The 26,048-nt window shown below is 46.6% G+C and overlaps 1 protein-coding gene across 1 annotated transcript in view; it reads right to left on the bottom strand.

Annotated features, from left to right (window-relative positions):
• Window positions 1-3,371: 3,371 nt before the first annotated feature.
• The window catches only part of KCNC1 (potassium voltage-gated channel subfamily C member 1), a 56,351-nt gene continuing 33,674 nt past the window's right edge, over window positions 3,372-26,048 (bottom strand). Inside the window, exons 2-4 of the mRNA XM_044270531.1 lie at window positions 13,173-14,106; window positions 5,315-5,503; window positions 3,372-3,406 (exon numbers count right to left, since the gene is read on the bottom strand). Coding sequence (XP_044126466.1) covers window positions 3,372-3,406; window positions 5,315-5,503; window positions 13,173-14,106 — 1,158 coding nt within the window. The remainder of the gene's footprint in view (window positions 3,407-5,314; window positions 5,504-13,172; window positions 14,107-26,048) is intronic.

Raw genomic sequence — 26,048 nt, forward strand, 5'->3', positions numbered from 1 at the left:
AAGAGGGAAATTGTTAGTGTAACCGACTCCATCTTGTCTTTAAACAAACTTTTCCAAACTTTGTAAGGACATTTCAGTACAAGGTGTGGAAAGGGGTCCGGCGGCCACAAGACTTGTTTTGGTTGCCAGTGGCTAAGACCAAGCAGCCCCTGTCCACACATTCCACCATAACCTGCTCTGTGCTGACATGAGGCCATCATGTACTGTTTCTTCAAATCTGATTGGTTCAGTGTCCTACACCATAAACATCTGATTGGCTCAGTGCTCTATACCATAAACCTCTGATTGGCTCAGTGTCCTACACCATAAACCTCTGATTGGCTCAGTGTCCTACACCATAAACCTCTGATTGGCTCAGTGCTCTATACCATAAACATCTGATTGGCTCAGTGCACTACACCATAAACATCTGATTGGCTCAGTGTCCTACACCATAAACATCTGATTGGCTCAGTGTCCTACACCATAAACATCTGATTGGCTCAGTGTCCTACACCATAAACATCTGATTGGCTCAGTGTCCTACACCATAAACCTCTGATTGGCTCAGTGTCCTACACCATAAACATCTGATTGGCTCAGTGCTCTACACCATAAACATCTGATTGGCTCAGTGCCCTATACCATAAACATCTGATTGGCTTTGTGTCTTTATGTATAAATAAAGGGGAACCCCGGACTCTATTGTACACCAACCCCGTGTGAGCTTGATGTCCCCCGGCTGGAAAATGACTTGATCCTCGACAACTTATTTTCAGTAGAGAAAGCTACTCTAACAAGGTGATGCGCAGTGCACATAGTTCATATAAGCGCTATACGCAGTGCACATAGTTGACATAGGCGCTATATGCAGTGCACATAGTTGATATAAGCGCTATACGCCGGGCACATAGTTGATATAGGGTCTGTATGCAATCTACAGAGTTTAAATAGGCTCTATAAGCAGTGCACATAGTTTACACAGGCGCTATACACAGTGCACAGAGTTGACATAGGCGCTGTACGCAGTGCAGAAAGTTGACATAAGAGCTATACGCAGTGCACCTAGTTGATATAAGCGCTATATGCAGTGCACATAGTTGACATAGGCGCTATATGCAGTGCACATAGTTGATATAAGCCCTATACGCAGTGCACATAGTTGATATAGGCGCTGTATGCAATGTACAGAGTTTAAATAGGCTCTATAAGCAGTGCACATAGTTTACACAGGCGCTATACACAGTGCACAGAGTTGACATAGGCGCTGTACACAGTACCGAGTTGACACAGGCGCTATACCCAGTGCAGAGTTGACATAGGCGCTATACACAGTGCACAGAGTTGACATAGGCGCTATACACAGTGCACAGAGTTGACATAGGCGCTATACACAGTGCACAGAGTTGATATAGGCGCTATACGCAATGCAGAGAGTTGACATAAGTGTTATATGCAGTGCACATAGTTGATATAAGCCCTATACGCAGTGCACATAGTTGACATAGGCGCTATACGCAATGCAGAGAGTTGACATAAGTGTTATATGCAGTGCACATAGTTGATATAAGCCCTATACGCAGTGCACATAGTTGATATAGGCGCTGTTTGCCGAGCACAGAGCTTAAATAGGCTCTATAAGCAGAGCACATAGTTTACACAGGCGCTATACACTGCACATAGTTGACATAGGCACTATACACAGTGCAGAGTGATATAAGCGCTATATGCAGGCAGAGTTGACATAGGCACTATACGCAGAACACATAGGCGCTATATACAGTGCACATAGTTGACATAGGCACTATATGCAGTGCACAGAGTTGACATAGGTGTTCTATGCAGTGCAGAGAGTTGACATAGGTGTTATACGCAGTGCAGAGAGTTAAAATAAGCGCTATATGCAGTGCACATAGTTGACATAGGCGCTATACGCAGTGCAGAGAGTTAACATAAGCACTATATACAGTGCACATAGTTGACATAGGCACTATACGCAGTGCACATAGGTGTTATATGCAGTGCAGAGAGTTGACATAGGCGCTATACGCAGTGCAGAGAGTTAACATAAGCGCTATATGCAGTGCACATAGTTGACATAGGCGCTATACGCAGTGCAGAGAGTTAACATAAGCACTATATACAGTGCACATAGTTGACATAGGCACTATACGCAGTGCACATAGGCGCTATATGCAGTGCAGAGAGTTGACATAGGCGTTATACGCAGTGCAGAGAGTTGACATAGGTGTTATATGCAGTGCAGAGAGTTGACATAGGTGTTATACGCAGTGCAGAGAGTTAACATAGGTGTTATATGCAGTGCACATAGTTGACATAGGCGTTATACGCAGTGCACTGATACTGGAGAGCAATCATAAAACATTGTTCCATCTATTAACCCATCAGTTACCCAAAAAAGAACTTTTCCTGCTTCTTACCAACATGGAGAATTTCAGCAACATTCCAGCTTTGCTTTTCTTAGCGGTTCTGCAATAAATCTTCACTCTTTATATCATTTTGCAGAATGAAACCTGCAGCATGTAGTTCCAAGTAAATGACACATTGCAAAATCATGTGAGTACCCGCGATGGTTAGTGACGTGCTGACACATGGCTGTCTATAGAGCAGGCAGTAGAAATTACTATACAAAATTTATTTCATGCACGTTTGCTTTTGCATAACATTTTGCATGCATCTTTGCCCAAACATATGAGTTTGCATACAATGCAGGTCTGTAATTACTTTGACAAATGTTTCCGGATTTTATACTGCAAGTCCCAGCATTAAATGAACACATTTCAAGTTTGAAATCCGTGCGGATTATTTACTAAGGACAATCTTTCGGGATTACCGCCATGTTTCCTTTATACACTGATAACGTACACGACAGTCCCTGCAGGCCACATGTTATCAGGTTGGATATAGGCTCCATGTTCACAAGCATGCCAATAAAAACAGGAAAATAAAATCCGACTATACACAAGTCAAAGTTGCTGCTGTCCATGTAGCGATGATGGTATAGCATGTGTGGACCTGGTCAATGTGACCGATGGCTGCCAGAGCACACTTCTTGTTAAGGGCTGTGTATAAAAAGTCAGAGCAATGTACAGTTTAAACTGGTTCCAGTCTGCTACATAATGGATGGAAAAGACAGTATATGCATTTTACCTCTGAACAGAATCCTCTGCGGCTTTTTTACATCATGCAATTCATGCTAAATAAATCAATAGGTTCCTAGAGAGTTTTACATTTTGGCGGCAGGCCTGCATCGCTCTAGGTTTACATCACCCGAGGCGGATCTGCTTGTCCATAGGCAGAGGTTCTGTCCGGGGGAGTAGAACACGGCGCTTCTTCCCTGCACATCAGTATGGCTGCCTCTGTTTGCATATTTAGCAGTGACACGATGCTCTTTGCAAAAACATGCCTGTAAAGAATACAATGAAGACTTAAGACTCCTCCATGGTCTTTTCATTCGAGCTGGAAATGGAAAAAATGTCGAAGAGCTACATGCAGAGGCAGCCATTTTCTTCTCCAATGGACCTTAATCATCATTTCCATGCAGCTGAATATTGCTTTCTACTGTAATAGGTGCCCATGCATGAGACCATCCTACTGGCGCAGACTCCTGCAGGGCTCCTATGGCTCAAAGAATATCCTGAGAAATAACGATTCTTCCATTGTCTCCGCGTTTTTTCCTCAAATGACAGCAGCCAGTGAGATCCGATGTTTGCCGAGAGAAAAGCATCAAACTAGCAAGACACTATGATAAGTGATGCATCCCCCTTGTCCTGTGTCCCCGATCATGCAGCATATGGCCCGCCAGCAGCTCTCTGACATTTTGTCGCAGCTTATTAGTGGCACCGCGGTGCTACTGCTGGAAACGGGAGCGCGTTAAGAAAATGATTACAAAGCTGGTTAGACCATTCTCTGCTACTGATCCATGCTACGGGATGAATGGGAGAGAGGCGATGTGCGGACACCGGAGGGCGCTCTACCCAGTAATGCTAGCTATGGCTTTGGAGGATGAAATGCAAAGTACAGCAGTGGATCAAGAAGTTGAATGGACTAAGAATGAAGTCAACAGTGTAGCCATTCCGGCGGATTCCCATGCACCGTTACATGCTGAGAGTTGTATCACTTGGCAACAAAATCCAGCGGAGCCAAACTATGGAGAGATTAGAAGATGAGAGATGACAGGAGATGTCACACACACTACAGCGCCCGCTCCTAGTATCGCTTATGTAAGTGCCTCATTTGTGCCCCAGGGCTGACTTTTCCTTCCGCATGCATTGGCAATATTTCCAGCATTTTGGAGGGAAAACCATTTATTCACAGGACTGTAGAGACGTTGCACCCGGCCATCTTCGCGCTGCACGGCTTCACTACAGCTGCTATCTGCTTCTGAATTTAGGGATGGGGATGCAGTATTTGCAGCGGGTCATACACCACATCAATTCCTCCTGTTGCCATAGTGATACCACCCACTTACAGACATAGCATGCAGCCGGGTTCTTCTTTCTATGCATGCAGACAATGGAATCAGATTATGACAACGGTAACGACGGCAGACAAGTGGGGACAGAAACATTTTTACCAAATGGATTTTTTTTTTTTTCACCTAGGATTGCTTCTTAGTTAGCAGCCACCGAAGATGAGGTTGTCTCCGAATACGTGATGTGTGTGAGATGCTCGCCCCTGGGGTGGCATTGCCAGCAAAGCCTCTCTGTGTATGAGCACCTGACACCTTCTAGGAATCCATACTTAATACTTGGAGCCGTGCCATCTAAGGCCCTAAATGTTGTCTTATTCAGTAACAGTCAGGGGTCTACACTGGAACAATACTGGTATCGGTAGAGAATCGGTCACCGCCATCTTGGACAATTATCTAGTCCACTGGTGCAGGAGTCCAGATCACGAGTTTTTATTTCCCTACTTTCCCCCTTCCTCTGCTGAAATACAGGCGTCCTCTCCATCATGGTAGCAGTCCGGACTATGTATTTCAGTGCAACGTTAAATGCTGACAGTGGGTAATGGGGGGCAGTAGGAAAATAAAAAGAAATGGCAGCCTGGACTTCTAAGCTGCCGGCAATAGTCCAGAAGCGGGGTGACAGATTCCCTTTAACATTGGCACAGGCACATAGTGGGCTAGGTCTGGGGCCATTAATGCAGCATTTTACAGGTCAGCCCTACACTGCTAACTGTACAGTGGAAGACTGGGGAAGACTGATGCTTCTTGTTCATGCGGGGTACTCCGCCCCATCTCTGCACCGACTAGGCACAATCTTGGGCTACTGGGGAATGGCAGGTTCTCTGATAAAACTTATCTACATACCCTTTCTTACTCCTCCATCAGGCGGGCTTGGAAATTCCTCGGGTGAAAGGAGAAAGTAGGGTCGACCTTTCTCCCGAGTGCTAGACTGCGTAAAGGACAGGCCCTCATCGGGCGTTATTGTCTGGTCTATGTGGGGACAGTCTTCATTTGCCAACGCCGCTTTGGCCACCTCTCCATTCAGTTTGGAATCTTCAAATATAATAAAGAGGCGATTGGAGACACTGTTCATTGCAGTACGAAATACTAGGATGTGGAGCTCATTGTAGCATGCCAGAATACTTACTGTGTATCACTCACAAAGCTTCACATGCAGCAGCAACAGACTGTGGAGCAACTTCTTGGTTGGGGTAAACATTATAGGCGGTTTGGAGATTTTTTTAAGTTTAACCTCTTATTTTTTTCTCAAATTTATGCATCTTTTAAACATTTATTAAACTATCCATCTATGCACCTTTAAATTCATGTTTCTTATCTATGGGGGGGGGGGGTAGGATTGAGAGAGAAATAGGAGAAAAATGTGGGAGAGAGAGATGATAAATAGGGAATGGCAAGCTATGTCTGAAGAGGAAGATTGAAGGCTGATGAAGACCGGTGATTACAGCAGCCTCAGCACACTAAGAGATGAGGAGGAGAGATGTCTGAAATATATGTATATAAATATTTTTCCTTTTGCCCACTTCTTCGTGTAATAGAATGCTTATTGCTCTTGAAGGGGTCGGTCACATGCAGCAGATCTGGCTGATATGTGCCCCTAGAGGAAATGCCTACAGTAGCCAGTTTTGGCGGTGGCATCTTTGTCGGGATGCTGCTTTCACCTTTGCATTGCAGAGCAAGTCAGTCTACACTGTGGGTTTTATTTGCAGCCTGTGATTTAGACTTCATCCACTTTGCTTGTAAAATGCTGCACATGTTGCACTCAAAAAGTGGGAAATCTGCATTGTTTCCGATATATGTTCCCTAGGGTTGAGCACCAGTCCTTTACTTCCACACATGGATGCAACTACTTTCACTTTTAGGAGGTCCAATTGGCATAGAGCTCTAGGGCGCTCTTATATACCCGTATACCGCGGCATAGCTGATCCTGTGTGACCGGATACCGTGCCCTGCTACAGAAATGCTCCCATTCCTCCATACTATAGAATGTATCTGCCCCCTAACATATAACCAATGGCTTTACCACCTTTATCGGCTGCCCTTTGTCAAATGAAACTCCAACTAGAATTTGGTTTCACTATAAATTGAATGAAGTTACGAAAAGAAGAATGAACAATGGATAAAGAAACCTTGGTGAAGGCCGAGAGCCGCTCAGAGGATGCTTTTCCGATATTTCCCGCTGAAGCAACCAGTAGGTAAGTGCACGGAGCCATGTGCTGTCCTCACCGAGAAGTGCACCACAGTCTGCTACATGATATCCCCATTACTGCACAGATTTACACACAACTTACAAGAAAGCAAATAACATTTGTGCTTTGCTTGAGACAAAAGAAGGCAGCAGGAGCGATGTGTTTCTAGTAACTGGGAGTGTGTGGCAGCCGATTCTTGCCGCCAGACGTCTGGGCTTTTCATTCCCTGCTGGATTTCACCTCCACTGAATGCAGAGTAAAGTACAGCTCCGCTCAGCACATCAGCACTGGGGCCATGTTCACATGCTCAGGATTGAGCGCTGACATTTCACAATCCGCAGCACACTACAGCTGTGGATCTGCACCATTCACATTCTGGTCTCCAGCTGTGGGTCTTCTAAAAAGCTTTGGTGGATGTGAACATGGTCCGAGATATTAAAGCAAAACATATCATTCTGCTGAGAAAACCTGAGAAGTCCCCAGTCAAGTATACCTTCTAATGAGGGCTCCTCATACTGGTGACCTGCTTGAGATCAATGCTCCTGAGCATTTAGCAAATTTTGTTTAAAAAAAAAAAAAGAAAACTTAAATTTGGCCTAGACATAAGTCTTCGGCCCCTGCACTCAGGACATAAGTATTCAGCCCCTTTTCAATAACGATTGACATTTGGCTCTGGAGCCTCCCATTTCTCTGGACTTTCTCTGAGATGTTTCTCCACTTGATTGGAGTCACCTGTGGTAAATTCAGTGGACTGGCCATGATTAAGAAAGACACGGCCAAGATCTCACAGCTGACAATGCAGATCAAAGCAAAAACCAAGCCATGAGGAGGAGAGAACTGCCTGTAGAGCTCAGAGACAGGATTGTGTGGGAGAAACTTCTAGAAGGTCAGCCATCACTGCAGCCTCCACCAATCTGGGCTTTAAGGCATAGAAGCCATAAAGAAACCTCCACTCGGTAATGTCTGGAGAAAACCAGAAGCCGCTCATCATCTGCCCAATAACATCAATACAGTGAAGCATGGGGTTCACAGCATCATGTCTTGGGGAACATGGAGACTGGTCAGGGTGGAGGGAAAGCTGAACTTGAGCAAAGTCCAGAGATATTCTTAGTGAAAACCTAATCCAGAGCTCTGAACCTCAGACTGGGCCAAACCTTCCTACAATGCAATGACCCTAAGCACACGGTCAGGTCAACACAGGAGAGGGTTAGGGACAACTCTGGGAAAGTCCTTAAGGGGCCCGTCCTGAGCCCTTAACCTAAGGGAACATCTCTGGAGAGACCTGAAAATGCTGTTCACCGACGGCTCCCATCCAACCCGACAGAGCTGGAGAGGAGCTGCAAAGAAGAACGGCCGAAAATCCATAAATCCATGTGCAAACCTTGTGGCCTCATCTCCAAGAAGACTGGAGGCTATAATCACTGCCAAAAGGGCCTCTAGTAAGTCCTTAGTAAAGGGGCCAAAGACTTAAGTCTTCAGACCATTTACTCTGGACATATGTCCATGTGCCATTTTATTTTTTCCGTTTGAACCTACTGTTCTCACTTTCATTACAGTTAGGCCTCTTTCACTCAGGCGTTGAGGGAAAATGCGTGATTTTTCCATGCGAGTGCAAAGCACTTTAATGCGTTTTGCACACGCGTGAGAAAAATCGTCATGTTTGGTACCCAGACCTGAACTTCTTCACAAAAGTTTGGGTTAGGTGTTGTGCAGATTTTATTATTTTCCCTTATAACATGGTTATAAGGGAAAATAATAGCATTCTGAATACAGAATGCTTAGTAAATTAGGGATGGAGGAGTTAAAAAAAAAAATATTTAACTCACCTCATCCACTTGTTCGCGCAGCCCGGCTCGTCTTCTTTCTTCTTCTTTGAGGATCTAGGAGGAAAAGGACCTTTGGTGACATCACTGCGCTCATCACATGGTCCATCACCAAGGTTATGGATCATGTGATGGACCATGTGATGGACCATGTGATGAGAGCAGTGACGTCACCACAGTTCCTTTTCCTCCCAGGTCCTCAAAGAGGCTGCGCGAACAAGTGGATGAGGTGAGTTAAATTTTTTATTTTTATTTTTTAACCCCTCCATCCCTAGTTTTTACTTAGCATTCTGTATTAAGAATGCTATTATTTTCTCTTATAACCATGTTATAAGGGAAAATAATAAAGATCGGGTCCCCCATCCGGATCGTCACCTAGCAACCATGCGTGAAAAATCGCACCGCATCCGCACTTGCTTGCGGATACTTGCGATTTTCACGCAGCCCAATTCACTTCTATGCGGCCTGCGTTGTGTGAAAAACACACAATATAAAGCATGCTGCGATTTTAACGTAACGCACAAGTGGTGCGTAAAACTCACCACTCATCTGCACATCCCTATTGAAATGAATGGGTCCGGATTCAATGCGGGTGCAATGCGTTCACCTTACGCATTGCACCTGCGCAGAAAACTCGCCCGTGTGAAAGAGGCCTTAGACTTTCCAAATGCACTGAGAGAGAGATGAGATAGATAAATAGGAAATGCCTAAATTTGAAGCAGCTAAAAGTTAAAGGCTATGTACACCTTTGGGGGCAAATTCTTTATGATTGCATTATACTTATTTTGAGTTAAAATCACTTTTTCAATTGGTCTTTATTAACAATATTGAGTTCCTTGTCTCTGTACAGAGCTGAGATGCTCTACTAGCTGCCTGTGGATTCTTTGTCACCGGAGGAGCAGACGGCTCCTTATCTCTGCTCTCTCACATTATAAACACTCATTACAGCTCTGTCCTTATCTTACTGATAAGAATGTGGCTTAAATAAGTCTTTATGACATCTCAGTAGTTTACAGATAAGGTTTATTAGATGACTGGCACAAAGTGAGAGTACCAGTCACACAGTTAACCCTTTGTGACAGAATGGCTTAATAATTATAATAAAGGCCAATTAAAAATATGAATTTTAGCCAAAAATAAGTTAAAAGAAATTACTAAAAAATTGCTTCATGTGTACATAGCCTTTAATCAATTTCACATTACTTCTATATTTTCGATAATCTGCTGGTGCAGTCACTGTGTACATACATTACTGATCCTGAGTTACATCCTGTATTATACTCCAGAGCTGCACTCACTATTCTGCTGGTGCAGTCACTGTGTACATACATTACTTATCCTGTACTGATCCTGAGTTACATCCTGTATTATACTCCAGAGCTGCACTCACTATTCTGCTGGTGCAGTCACTGTGTACATACATTACTTATCCTGTACTGATCCTGAGTTACATCCTGTATTATACCTCAGAGCTGCACTCACTATTCTGCTGGTGCAGTCACTGTGTACATACATTACTTATCCTGTACTGATCCTGAGTTACATCCTGTATTATACTCCAGAGCTGCACTCACTATTCTGCTGGTGCAGTCACTGTGTACATACATTACTTATCCTGTACTGATCCTGAGTTACATCCTGTATTATACTCCAGAGCTGCACTCGCTATTCTGCTCGTGCAGTCACTGTGTACATACATTACTTATCCTGCACAGATCCTGAGTTACATCCTGTATTATACTCCAGAGCTGCACTCACTATTCTGCTGGTGCAGTCACTGTGTACATACATTACTTATCCTGCATAGATCCTGAGTTACATCCTGTATTATACTCCAGAGCTGCACTCGCTATTCGGTTGGTGGAGTCACTGTGTACATACATTACTTATCCTGTACTGATCCTGAGTTACATCCTGTATTATACTCCAGAGCTGCACTCGCTATTCTGCTGGTGGGGGGACTGTGTACATACATTACTTATCCTGTACTGATCCTGAGTTACATCCTGTATTATACTCCAGAGCTGCACTCACTATTCTGCTGGTGCAGTCACTGTGTACATACATTACTTATCCTGTACTGATCCTGAGTTACATCCTGTATTATACTCCAGAGCTGCACTCACTATTCTGCTGGTGCAGTCACTGTGTACACACATTACTTATCCTGTACTGATCCTGAGTTACATCCTGTATTATACTCCAGAGCTGCACTCACTATTCTGCTGGTGCAGTCTCTGTGTACATACGTTATCGGAACACTCCACCAATGACTGCAGCAGGTAAGGGAGCACGGTCTGGCTTGCTGTCTGATTGATCTGCGCTAATTACAGGCTGGTTGCATTCCTGTGTGAACGGGCCCTTACAGACGTGCTTATTCCACCGCTGTCCTCACAGAATAGGACGAAGCTAGAAATGTAAAGAAGGATTCTTATTCCAATAGTCCAGCGTCCTACCGCCTGCTGGATGATGGGAGCAGTGGTCTCTCAGTAAATCTATTCATTATAATTATCAGGCCTACACGTCCAGACTGCTGCTCGCGGTCCTTACTGTTCTCTTCCTGAACTTTGTTCCATTATCTTTTGGATGTCTCTGTAGCACAACCACCATTCTCTGGTCTGTCCTGCCTTCTTGCATCGCTTTCTAAATGGTGGTTACTTCCAGAACTAGAATTCTATTCCTTCTTCAGTCCTCCCTCCATTCAGGGTCAGTCCTGATGACTTCTCCTCTGCTTTCCTCCCTGCTCCGGTCACCCCTGGTGTGGGTTGTATAGATAAGGATTACTCTTCCCATCGGACATGGTTATGGCTTCTCACTGAGACTATTAGATGGGGAATCATCTCCCTGAAGAGTCGAGGGTCACTGCTCTCATCAGTTCCCCAGCGTTTTTGCGCCTGTGGTAACTGGGACATGTGTCGGGTGTGCACTGACAGTTACGGAGAGTCACCTTTGGACACATCTCCTGCTGAGACCGGTGGCCTCACATCTACAGCTCTTACTCTGAATATCTCATGGCCCGAGTGCTCGGCGCCTCTTTCTTCTCCCCTCTCCCCCCGATTTACCAGAAAGAGACCTTATTCCAGTCTCTTACTGGACATCCAGCGTGTATCTCTAGGGTTGGACTCCTGCCTACACCACCAACATGTCTCTCTCTAAGCTTTTTGATCTTGGTGTGACCCTTGCTAATTGATTCAAGCCTTTTGACCTAACGCTGTGTCCCTTCTACTTGCTGGCCAATTCATGCAGGTGCACCTCCAGACTTCTGATGAACACCCATAATCCTCTACCCACTACCCGCGGCCTCTGAGGGGAGGCAGAGCGCCCTGATAGAAAAGGCAGACGGCTGTTACTTAAATGGAGGCTAATGTTCTGCCCGCGACAGGGAGGTCCTCGGATCACACGTAGACATGAACAGTCCACGTGATGTTGTGATGAGCTCTACCATAGGTGGTGATATTCATGCTCATGACATTGTAAACAGTTATGTAAGATGAGATGCTGCCATGTCTGCTGACACGGCCGATGCTCCCTCAGAAGTGCTGGTTCTGTTTCCATGACACGAGCTGCAGGCTGACGTCAGTAATACCTCTGAAGTGTGGCCAGAAAACAAAGAGATGACATGCAGACAGAGGATGACATGAATGACGTGAGAAAACAAGGAGTCCCCACATGGACTTGTGCTGATGACCTCCATCCAGGAGATCCTGGAAGCCGTTCATGTCAGGGCCAGACATTCTCTTATGGGGCAGCATGCACATAGAAGATGAACGAATGACTGACGAATGTCGGCCCCCGCGCTGCTGAACGGCTTCATGGATTGTCGGAGAAAGTGAATTGTTTAATAGTAATGTGAACGCCTCCCGTCCATCCCCAAATAATCACCGTGGACCCTGCAAAGATAAACTGGTGTCCTGTAATATCTCCAGCCTGTATTGGTCACTAATTATCTAGTCAAATGGTACCCTGGTATATTAATACCACTAATATTCCATGGGTGGAGGTAGAGAGCGGGGTGAAATCATCAAAGCCCCAGTGTTAGATGCAGAAGACATCTCATAAAACTGAGATAAACCCAAAGAGCGACCACTAGCCATGGCATACCACCCTTTATACTCCGGCTCAGATTGTCACACAGTGATGCATTCTGGTCTGTTCCCGCTCTACATATTCACCCAATCCATAAAGATTCTTCACTAATAAAGACCTAAGATGCTGTCGATGAGGGACGCTCTGACATGCTAGAAGGGACGCTTCCTACAGAACTACAGCTCTAATAACGACTTGTGTTTAGCACTTTGATGAACTTCCCTTCCGAGTTTCGTCTTTTGTATCTATGGAGCAACAGTTTCATCAAATCTAGAAGATTGGAGCTGAACTCAGAGCTCCCTCAGTTAACGTGTGATCAGATCGATGGTCCAGGAATCTCCCGTGCAGTATTTCATTATTATTTTCCAAACAGCAAAGAATGTGAATCCTTGCTACTCAGTGAAACAAGGGTTAACCACCCCAATACTTGGGAAGACCCTCTACTGGCACATCTCACACGTCCCACCTCACACATACTCAGGCTGTGTGGTCCGGGACCATCAATGGGTTAATGCCCTATGCATTTGCGTTAAGACGTTTAACTTGATTCTCTAAAAGGAACGGAGGACGACGATCAAATAGACATTCCTCGAAGTGGTTTCCTACCTGCTCTGTTCACGTCTAACATTTCTTCTTGTGCGAGCGGGCAAGTGTCGCTCTGAGTGCTGTGATGTGGAGAATTTACAACAGATTTACAATAATTGGGGGAGCCCAGTTGGGGAGGGCGTGGGATATGCTTCTTTTTTTTCTTTGGTAGCTTCTGCTTAGCCATAGCTAAGGAATAATACATTCCGAAATTGTTCACAATGACAGGTACTGGCATAGCAATAGTCAGCACCCCAGCAAGAGCGCACAGGGCTCCCACCAGCATGCCAGACCACGTCTGAGGATACATGTCGCCGTAGCCGAGCGTGGTCATGGTGACAACAGCCCACCAGAAGCCGATAGGGATATTTTTGAAATGTGTATGTTCACTGGCACTGGGATCGTTGGGATTAGCACCTATTCTCTCAGCATAATAGATCATTGTGGCAAAAATTAAAACTCCCAATGCCAAAAATATGATGAGCAGCAGGAATTCATTTGTGCTGGCACGAAGAGTATGCCCAAGAACCCTTAGACCAACAAAGTGCCTTGTCAGCTTGAAAATCCGAAGAATTCGCACAAATCGGACAACTCGTAAGAAGCCCAAGACATCCTTAGCAGCTTTGGAAGACAGGCCACTAAGTCCAACCTCCAGATAGAAAGGAAGAATGGCCACAAAGTCAATGATGTTTAAAGTGTTTTTGACAAATTCCACCTTGTTCGGGCAGAAGGTAATCCTCATCAGGAACTCAAATGTAAACCAGACCACGCAGACTCCTTCAATGTAAGTCAGGAAGACTTCTGTCTCTGATGCCAAGTAAAAGCGCTGATGCGTTTCGTTCCCAATGATTTCCGTTTCAGTTTTGTTCACAATGGGGTTAAATCGTTCATGAGTCTCCAGGCAGAAGGTGGTGATGGAAACCAGAATAAAGAAGAGGGAGGCAAATGCCACGTACTGTCAAAACAAAAAGCAGAAGGATGTGAGCATAAAATATCACATATTCCGGCATAATCACACTTCTCACACACACAACGTCCTGTATTCCAGAAGGTAACCTCTGCCTAGTGACCCCAGACATCCGTCCAATTCACCTACCCTCCAGGTTCAAGGCCTCTGAGGCTACTTTCACATCCACGCTGGTTATTTAGGTTCTTCTGCTCCATTATAGGAAGTGGCGGCACATACGAAGCCGGACAGACCCCATTGATTCTAATGGCATCCGTTAGAATTTGTTAAATAGTGGAGAGAAAACCTCCTCCTGAAGAGAAACCTGTGATGGAGCTCCCGACGCAGATGTGAAAGCAGCCTAACTTGTGTTTTCCATGAACCAGTTAAGTAGTATGGAATACATCTGGACTTGGTCTCACCTCGTATACTGATTCATATGGAATGACAAGCTTGGTTTTTGTTTGGCCGTTTGCCTGTGACATTGTTCTATGTGGGTCTTCTCACAGTGACCCAATGTAAGAGACTAGCCCCTCAGCAGTTCTTTGGTACCAAGTGAAAGCGGATTGTGAGGAACGCTATCTCAGTTCTTTAGGTTTTGTGTCTGGCCATATATCTAGCACTGACTCTAGTCTCAATACATATTTGGATCATTGGTCTATGCTGCAGCCCGCACCCTACATCTGCCATAGTCTGTGCATTCTGTCACGTGCGCATCACTACATTATTTGCGGCCATCGAGCACAATCATCAGAACATTGCAGACTCCTCCACATTTCATTAATTCAGTAAAAGCCAAACGTATAGATATAAAAAACACCCATAATTATCATAAACTGAAGTCTCCTTTCATCTTGAGTATTCATTTCTTGCTACGTGATGTTCAGTTAGAGGAAAAAATCTGGACATTACTGTCATCAACCTTATATCCTGCTAGGATCATGAGCAGCAACCGTGGTCAACCATCTGTCATAGAGCAGGCCTGGTTTTCAGCATCTACCTGCCCATGACAGATGGGAAAGTTTAGGCCATAGGGTTTGACTGATCTGCAAACATTTCCAATTAGGAGGGGAAAGCACCAAGTTGTTCTCCTGGGCTGGATTTACTTGTGCTCATTGCATGGATGGAAGGATGAAGCCAGTCAGGAGCACAGCTGCCATGGGACCATTGCGGAGCCATCTTATGCCACCCACACAGTTGCAGCATTTTTCCTCATCACACAAGGACACAGGATACTTCCAGATAGAGTCTAAGCCTCACTCATTGATATGCTCCCCGTCCTCATAGCAAGTGATGGAATTACATCCAGCAGCACATGTCCTGCCTCCTAGAAGCCGTGACAATCTACAAACATGAACCAAATCACCCGACTTTCAAAAATACTTTTTGTGAAATCTACAATCTGATTTGTAAGATCAAGACGCCGGTGCAGAATGGGGGGCACATTCATCTCACTCTGGTTTATGGCGGCATTTATATACTTGACCTACATATGAAGCAAACAAGATGATCGCTCATTTACGACGGCACGTTCTACATCGGAGGGAGCCTATTAATAGAGCTGGGACAGGAAAACGGCGAGTACAAGAATGAAAGAACGCCTGAGCCATAAAGCATCATCTGACAGCGAGCCGATTCATCTTGATTCATTCCTACATAGTGTCCTCTTCCTAAAAGTTATTAAACAACAACAGATGGCACAGGAGTCATTACATTATACACACTGTGACCACATGGAGAAGACATCTCATCTGTTCAGGGGGAAGGTTTTACTAAGCTTAGCCTTCATGGAACATTTTAGATAACTTTGCAGAATAAGCGGCCATGTGTATGTACATGAAGAATAACTGTATACATGACTTGTATCCGGCATTTTCAGCAGGTGTTTCCTCTCTGCATCTCAAATTCTCATGTGTCCCTGCCCTGGGTGGAATCTAGCTGCTATGCACATGGAGAAAGCAGGAGACTGTGCTCCCCAACGCTCACACAGATGCACCCTATAGGTCTTTATAGAGGAGCACTGAACAGTACTGATGTGAATAAAGCATGTGAGATATATAACGCCTAATATAAGCTCACCAGTCTCTCACTCTGTGCCTCTCTGCAGCTCACTCCTCCCGCTCTCCTATCTCCATATACTTACGTCTCATCTCTTTAGATGCATTTATCACAGAATTCAAAATGAATGTAAAGTTGGCCAAACACACGAGACAGTGATCGGCCGCACTGTCTGTGGGATCACACTAACCATCCTACCAGCAACATGCCAGGTTAAACTGGCTGACCTAAAATCGACCATGCTGGCGACTTTAATCTCATGTATTCCCAGCAATGTTGTGTAAATGTTTGTCACCATCTTAGACCAAGCTGCGCTCTTTACTTGGCACTAAGCTAAATGCTGCCGATGGATTCCACAACAACCCTACTGAACAAGACTTTACATACTCAACAGCTGCCTTAATGGTGAATCTTTAGGAAGACCTACTGCTACGGATCACTGTGTCAAGTAACCAGTTTGAAATTGGCTCAAACCCGAAGGGCGTTATTCTCACGCCTCCCCGGTATTCACCCTTTAACCCCTGGCCAGGGATGTGGACTTCGCTACGGGTTGCAGACCAGACTACTACCTCCCGGGATGATCCCAGTATGCTTGGCAGCTGACCCTCTTGACCTGTAAATCTGGTGCAAGCACCTGGAGCCTCAGGAACAAAAAAAAGCCCCAAAATCACAGGCATAGTCTGAACAGGCACATAATACGCAGGCCCAGAGTCCAGATAGCAAACTAAACACAGGCAACCTTGAAACTAAGCTGAAATACCAGACTAAAAGATAAAGAACTAACCTGAACTAACTAAGCTGAGACCAAACGAGCGGCGAAACACAGACTGAATACAGCAGCAACGCAGGCTGAGACACACCACAAAGAACATACAGACTGACAGGGACTGAGCAGAAGCAGATACTGATATGGGTGATGTTCAGCCATATAGTGGAGCTCATCAGCCCAAAACACATGCAGGTGCACACAAACAGCAAGGAGCTCACAGATACACACAGAAAGCAAGAGTCAATACTGCAGGAAAGAGAAACTAGGGCAAGGATACACAGAGCAGTGGTACCAACGAATTGCCATACTGAGAAATGGCCTTTAATTGCTCCCACAAGCCGCCGACGCTGGAACGCTGAGAACAGTGGCACCATACTAACGAGTACTCTAAACTACAATGTAGGCAGAAGTATGGTAGACTATGTCAATATAGATATGGGCCAGGTCTCACACCAAGGTGACATTTCTGCTATATTCATATCATCTTCTGCTACTATAACCAACTATGAAAGGTCTTGAAGACAACCTGCAGATCCTCGAAAAATTCAGCACCATGCCCTTACGACCCATGAACCCAAAGAAAACCAATATCATGGTGTTTCAGAAGGGAAGAATAAAATATCAGCCAGGCACAACTCCCTCCTGCTAAACAGCCCACTTACAGAAACAGAGAGGTGCATCTGCCTGGGCCTAGACATCAGCCAATCAAAAGCATTAAATGCGATAGAGATGCTAAACCAAGGGCCCCAGAAACACCTAAAACTGGGGGAGGAAAACAGACTATCTATACTGCTGGGGGAGGAGGAAGAAAGACTATCCATACTGCTGGGGGAGAAGGAAGAGAGACTATACATACTGCTGGGGGAGGAGGAAGAAAGACTATCCATATTGCTGGGGGAAGAGGAAGAGAGACTATCCATACTGCTGGGGGAGAAGGAAGAGAGACTATCCATACTGCTGGGGGAGGAGGAAGAGAGACTATCCATATTGCTGGGGGAGGAGGAAGAGAGACTATCCATACTGCTGGGGGAGAAGGAAGAAAGACTATCCATATTGCTGGGGGAGGAGGAAGAGAGGTTATCCATACTGCTGGGGGAGGAGGAAGAGAGACTATCCATACTGCTGGGGGAGGAGGAAGAGAGACTATCCATACTGCTGGAGGAAGAGGAAGAGAGACTATCCATACTGCTGGGGGAGGAGGAAGAGAGATTATCCATACTGCTGGGGGAGGAGGAAGAAAGACTATCCATATTGCTGAGGGAGGAGGAAGAGAGGTTATCCATACTGCTGGGGGAGAAGGAAGAAAGACTATCCATATTGCTGGGGGAGGAGGAAGAGAGGTTATCCATACTGCTGGGGGAAGAGGAAGAGAGACTATCCATACTGCTGGGGGAGGAGGAAGAGAGATTATCCATACTGCTGGGGGAGGAGGAAGAGAGACTATCCATACTGCTGGGGGAAGAGGAAGAGAGATTATCCATACTGCTGGGGGAGGAGGAAGAGAGACTATCCATACTGCTGGGGGAGGAGGAAGAGAGATTATCCATACTGCTGGGGGAGGAGGAAGAGAGACTATCCATACTGCTGGGGGAGAAGGAAGAAAGACTATCCATATTGCTGGGGGAGGAGGAAGAGAGGTTATCCATACTGCTGGGGGAAGAGGAAGAGAGACTATCCATACTGCTGGGGGAGGAGGAAGAGAGATTATCCATACTGCTGGGGGAGGAGGAAGAGAGACTATCCATACTGCTGGGGGAAGAGGAAGAGAGATTATCCATACTGCTGGGGGAGGAGGAAGAGAGACTATCCATACTGCTGGGGGAGGAGGAAGAGAGACTATCCATACTGCTGGGGGAGGAGGAAAAGAGACTATCCATACTGCTGGGGTAGGAGGAAGAGAGACTCTCCATAGTGCTGGAGGGAGAGAGACTATCCATACTGCTGGGGGAAGAGAAAGAGAGACTCTCCATAGTGCTGGAGGAAGAGAGACTATCCATACTGCTGGGGGAGGAGGAAGAGAGACTATCCATACTGCTGGGGGAGGAGGAAGAGAGACTATCCATACTGCTGGGGGAGGAGAAAGAGAGACTATCCATACTGCTGGGGGAAGAGGAAGAGAGACTATCCATACTGCTAGGGGAGGAGAAAGAGTGAATATCCATACTGCTGGGGGAGGAGGAAGAGAGACTATCCATACTGCTGGGGGAGGAGGAAGAGAGACTATCCATACTGCTGGGGGAGGAGGAAGAGAGACTATACATACTGCTAGGGGAGGAGAAAGAGAGACTATCCATACTGCTGGGGGAAGGGGAAGAGAGACTATCCATACTGCTAGGGGAGGAGAAAGAGTGAATATCCATACTGCTGGGGGAAGAGGAAGAGAGACTATCCATACTGCTGGGGGAGGAGGAAGAGAGACTATCCATACTGCTGGGGAAAGAGGAAGAGAGACTATCCATACTGCTGGAGGAAGAGAGACTATACATACTGCTGGGGGTGAAGGAAGAGAGACTGTCCATACTGCTGGGGGAGGAAAGATAGAGACTATCCATACTGCTGGGGGAGGAGGAAGAGAGACTATTCATACTGCTGGGGGAAGAGGGAGAGATACTATCCATACTGCTGGGGGAGGAGGAAGAGAGACTATCCATACTGCTGGGGGAGGAGGAAGAGAGACTATCCATACTGCTGGGGGAGGAGGAAGAGAGACTATCCATACTGCTAGGGGAGGAGAAAGAGTGAATATCCATACTGCTGGGGGAGGAGGAAGAGAGACTATCCATACTGCTGGGGGAAGAGGAAGAGAGACTATTCATACTGCTGGGGGAGGAGGAAGAGAGACTATCCATACTGCTGGGGGAAGAGGAAGAGAGACTATACATACTGCTGGGGGAAGAGGAAGAGAGATTATCCATACTGCTGGGGGAAGAGGAAGAGTGAATATCCATACTGCTGGGGGAGGAGGAAGAGAGACTATCCATACTGCTGGAGGAAGAGAGACTCTCCATACTGCTGGGGAGGAGGAAGAGAGACTATCCATACTGCTGGGGAGGAGGAGAGACTACCCATACTGCTGGGGGAGGAGGAAGAGAGACTATCCATACTGCTGGGGGAAGAGGAAGAGAGACTATCCATACTGCTGGGGGAGGAGGAAGAGAGACTATCCATACTGCTAGGGGAGGAGAAAGAGTGAATATCCATACTGCTGGGGGAAGAGGAAGAGAGACTATCCATACTGCTGGGGAGGAGGAAGAGAGACTATCCATACTGCTGGGGAAAGAGGAAGAGAGACTATCCATACTGCTGGAGGAAGAGAGACTATCCATACTGCTGGGGGTGAAGGAAGAGAGACTGTCCATACTGCTGGGGGAGGAAAGATAGAGACTATCCATACTGCTGGGGGAGGAGGAAGAGAGACTATTCATACTGCTGGGGGAAGAGGGAGAGATACTATCCATACTGCTGGGGGAGGAGGAAGAGAGGACTATCCATACTGCTGGGGGAGGAGGAAGAGAGACTATCCATACTGCTGGGGGAGGAGGAAGAGAGACTATCCATACTGCTAGGGGAGGAGAAAGAGTGAATATCCATACTGCTGGGGGAGGAGGAAGAGAGACTATCCATACTGCTGGGGGAAGAGGAAGAGAGACTATTCATACTGCTGGGGGAGGAGGAAGAGAGACTATCCATACTGCTGGGGGAAGAGGAAGAGAGACTATACATACTGCTGGGGGAAGAGGAAGAGAGAATATCCATACTGCTGGGGGAAGAGGAAGAGTGAATATCCATACTGCTGGGGGAGGAGGAAGAGAGACTATCCATACTGCTGGAGGAAGAGAGACTCTCCATACTGCTGGGGAGGAGGAAGAGAGACTATCCATACTGCAGGGGAGGAGGAGAGACTACCCATACTGCTGGGGGAGGAGGAAGAGAGACTATCCATACTGCTGGGGGAAGAGGAAGAGAGACTATCCATACTGCTGGGGGAGGAGGAAGAGAGACTATCCATACTGCTGGGGGAAGAGGAAGAGAGACTATCCATACTGCTGGGGGAAGAAGAAGAGAGACTATCCATACTGCTGGGGGAAGAGGAAGAGAGATTATCCATACTGCTGGGGGAAGAGGAAGAGTGAATATCCATACTGCTGGGGGAGGAGGAAGAGAGACTATCCATACTGCTGGGGGAAGAGGAAGAGAGACTATCCATACTGCTGGGGGAAGAAGAAGAGAGACTATCCATACTGCTGGGGAGGAGGAAGAAAGACTATCCATACTGCTGGGGGAGGAGAAAGAGAGACTATACATACTGCTGGGGGAGGAGGAAGAGAGACTATCCATACTGCTGGGGGAAGAGGAAGAGAGACTATCCATACTGCTGGGGAGGTTGAGAGACTATACATACTGCTGGGGGAGGAGGAAGAGAGACTATCCATACTGCTGGGGGAAGAAGAAGAGAGACTATCCATACTGCTGGGGAGGAGGAAGAGAGACTATCCATACTGCTGGGGGAGGAGAAAGAGAGACTATACATACTGCTGGGGGAGGAGGAAGAGAGACTATCCATACTGCTGGGGAGGAGGAAGAGAGACTATCCATACTGCTGGAGGAAGAGGCAGAGAGACTATCCATACTGCTGGGGGAAGAGGAAGAGAGACTATCCATACTGCTGGGGAGGTTGAGAGACTATACATACTGCTGGGGGAAGAGGAAGAGAGACTATCCATACTGCTGGGGGAGGAGGAAGAGAGACTATCCATACTGCTGGGGGGGGGAGGAAGAGAGACTATCCATACTGCTTGGGGATTGGAAAGAGAGACTATCCATACTGCTGGGGGAGGAGGAAGAGAGACTATCCATACTGCTGGGGGAAGAGGAAGAGAGACTATCCATACTGCTGGGGGAGGAAGAAGAGAGACTATCCATACTGCTGGGGGAGGAGGAAGAGAGGACTATCCATACTGCTGGGGAGGAGGAAGAGAGACTATCCATACTGCTGGGGAGTAGGAAGAGAGACTATACATACTGCTGGGGGAGGAAGAAGAGAGACTATCCATACTGCTGGGGGAGGAGGAAGAGAGACTATACATACTGCTGGGGGAGGAAGAAGAGAGACTATCCATACTGCTGGGGGAGGAGGAAGAGAGACTATCCATACTGCTGGGGAGTAGGAAGAGAGACTATCCATACTGCTGGGGGAGGAGGAAGAGAGACTATCCATACTGCTTGGGGATTGGAAAGAGAGACTATCCATACTGCTGGTGAGGAGGAAAGAGAGACTATCCATACTGCTGGGGGAAGAAGAAGAGAGACTATCCATACTGCTGGGGGAAGAAGAAGAGAGGACTATCCATACTGCTGGGGAGGAGGAAGAGAGACTATCCATACTGCTGGGGGAGGAGAAAGAGAGACTATACATACTGCTGGGGGAGGAGGAAGAGAGACTATCCATACTGCTGGGGAGGAGGAAGAGAGACTATCCATACTGCTGGAGGAAGAGGCAGAGAGACTATCCATACTGCTGGGGGAAGAGAAAGAGAGACTATCCATACTGCTGGGGAGGTTGAGAGACTATACATACTGCTGGGGGAAGAGGAAGAGAGACTATCCATACTGCTGGGGGAGGAGGAAGAGAGACTATCCATACTGCTGGGGGGGGGGAGGAAGAGAGACTATCCATACTGCTTGGGGATTGGAAAGAGAGACTATCCATACTGCTGGGGGAGGAGGAAGAGAGACTATACATACTGCTGGGGGAAGAGGAAGAGAGACTATCCATACTGCTGGGGGAGGAAGAAGAGAGACTATCCATACTGCTGGGGGAGGAGGAAGAGAGACTATCCATACTGCTGGGGGAGGAGGAAGAGAGACTATCCATACTGCTGGGGAGTAGGAAGAGAGACTATACATACTGCTGGGGGAGGAAGAAGAGAGACTATCCATACTGCTGGTGGAGGAGGAAGAGAGACTATACATACTGCTGGGGGAGGAAGAAGAGAGACTATCCATACTGCTGGGGGAGGAGGAAGAGAGACTATCCATACTGCTGGGGGAGGAGGAAGAGAGACTATCCATACTGCTGGGGAGTAGGAAGAGAGACTATCCATACTGCTGGGGGAGGAGGAAGAGAGACTATCCATACTGCTTGGGGATTGGAAAGAGAGACTATCCATACTGCTGGTGGAGGAGGAAGAGAGACTATCCATACTGCTGGGGGAGGAGGAAGAGAGACTATCCATACTGCTGGGGAGGAGAAAGATAGACTATCCATACTGCTGGGGGAAGAGGAAGAGAGACTATCCATACTGCTGGGGGAGGAGGAAGAGAGACTATACATACTGCTGGGGGAGGAAGAAGAGAGACTATCCATACTGCTGGGGGAGGAGGAAGAGAGACTATACATACTGCTGGGGGAGGAAGAAGAGAGACTATCCATACTGCTGGGGGAGGAGGAAGAGAGACTATCCATACTGCTGGGGAGTAGGAAGAGAGACTATCCATACTGCTGGGGGAGGAGGAAGAGAGACTATCCATACTGCTTGGGGATTGGAAAGAGAGACTATCCATACTGCTGGTGGAGGAGGAAGAGAGACTATCCATACTGCTGGGGGAAGAAGAAGAGAGACTATCCATACTGCTGGGGGAAGAAGAAGAGAGACTATCCATACTGCTGGGGAGGAGGAAGAGAGACTATCCATACTGCTGGGGGAGGAGAAAGAGAGACTATACATACTGCTGGGGGAGGAGGAAGAGAGACTATCCATACTGCTGGGGGAGGAGGAAGAGAGACTATCCATACTGCTGGGGGAGGAGAAAGAGAGACTATACATACTGCTGGGGGAGGAGGAAGAGAGACTATCCTTACTGCTGGGGAGGAGGAAGAGAGACTATCCATACTGCTGGAGGAAGAGGCAGAGAGACTATCCATACTGCTGGGGGAAGAGAAAGAGAGACTATCCATACTGCTGGGGAGGTTGAGAGACTATACATACTGCTGGGGGAAGAGGAAGAGAGACTATCCATACTGCTGGGGGAGGAGGAAGAGAGACTATCCATACTGCTGGGGGGGGGGGGGAGGAAGAGAGACTATCCATACTGCTTGGGGATTGGAAAGAGAGACTATCCATACTGCTGGGGGAGGAGGAAGAGAGACTATACATACTGCTGGGGGAAGAGGAAGAGAGACTATCCATACTGCTGGGGGAGGAAGAAGAGAGACTATCCATACTGCTGGGGGAGGAGGAAGAGAGACTATCCATACTGCTGGGGGAGGAGGAAGAGAGACTATCCATACTGCTGGGGAGTAGGAAGAGAGACTATCCATACTGCTGGGGGAGGAAGAAGAGAGACTATCCATACTGCTGGGGGAGGAGGAAGAGAGACTATACATACTGCTGGGGGAGGAAGAAGAGAGACTATCCATACTGCTGGGGGAGGAGGAAGAGAGACTATCCATACTGCTGGGGGAAGAGGGAGAGATACTATCCATACTGCTGGGGGAGGAGGAAGAGAGACTATCCATACTGCTGGGGAGTAGGAAGAGAGACTATCCATACTGCTGGGGGACGAGGAAGAGAGACTATCCATACTGCTTGGGGATTGGAAAGAGAGACTATCCATACTGCTGGTGGAGGAGGAAGAGAGACTATCCATACTGCTGGGGGAGGAGGAAGAGAGACTATCCATACTGCTGGGGAGGAGGAAGATAGACTATCCATACTGCTGGGGGAAGAGGAAGAGAGACTATCCATACTGCTGGGGGAGGAGGAAGAGAGACTATCCATACTGCTGGGGGAGGAGGAAGAGAGACTATCCATACTGCTGGGGAGGAGGAAGAGAGACTATCCATACTGCTGGGGGAAGAGGTAGAGAGACTATCCATACTGCTGGGGGAGGAGGAAGAGAGACTATCCATACTGCTGGGGAGGAGGAAGAGAGACTATCCATACTGCTGGGGGAAGAGGAAGAGAGACTATCCATACTGCTGGGGGAGGAGGAAGAGAGACTATCCATACTGCTGGGGAGGAGGAAGAGAGACTATCCATACTGCTGGGAGAGGAAGAAGAGAGCAATAAAATGCTAACTAATTATTTAAAAATCATACAATGTGATTTTCTGGATTTTTTTTTATTTTTATTCTGTCTCTCACAGGTGAAGTGTACTTATGATAAAAATTACAGACCTCTCCATTCTTTGTAGATGGGAAAACATGCCTCTGTCCCTCATCTCATTATTTCCCACTTGCTTTAGCAATGCTAATGTGTACATAAATAGGAGATACAGATGTAGCAGAGTTAACAGTCAGAGTTATAACCTGTTAACTAGTTGTCATAACTCACCAAGTGTGTGTTAACTCTGCTACATCTGTAGATAGACAGATAAGAGATACACACACAGATATCAGATAGAGATGAGATAGGCAGATGCTTTCTCACAGTGTTTCGAGCTGTTCGCTGCACATTCTGTCCTCTTTTTATAACTAAACAATACTGTCCAAGGATGGAAAAGCTATTAAATACTACAACTAATTGGATGTTAATTAATTTTCACTAAATAAGAAATTAATCATAAACACTCAATGGGCCAATTAATGGCAATGAAACAGAAGACGGAGCGAGCAGAAGCAGATTTATTGTACTGTGCAGAATTTCATACTACTCTAGCACCACTGTTCTAGAACCAGGATTATAATATACACCATAGATTATAGCACAAGGAATATGTGACCATACTACATCATAATCTATACTACATCAATCTCTTGAAGATAACACACATCATCTGGACTACAAACTTGCTTGTGGAGCAAAAACAGAGGAGGGCGGTGTATTCAGAAACAAGATACAACAGCAGGCGAGCAATACAGAGTAAGACCGCACAAGAACAACCGAAGTGTGACAACCCTGGAACGATGCATACAACAAAGCTACAAAATCAAAGCCACAATAACCCAGCAGAAAAAGACATGTGGCCCTGATGGTGGCAATGACATGAAAACCAGAATAAAACATTCCTAGTCATGGCAAAAAGGGTAGACCGTCACAGCACTGTAACCGAGGAGGACAAAGCCTGTGCCAGCACTGTAACCGAGGAGGACAAAGACTGTGCCAGCACTGTAACCAAGGAG

The sequence above is a fragment of the Bufo gargarizans genome, chromosome 10, assembly GCF_014858855.1.
Source record: "Bufo gargarizans isolate SCDJY-AF-19 chromosome 10, ASM1485885v1, whole genome shotgun sequence".
NCBI lineage: Eukaryota > Metazoa > Chordata > Amphibia > Anura > Bufonidae > Bufo > Bufo gargarizans.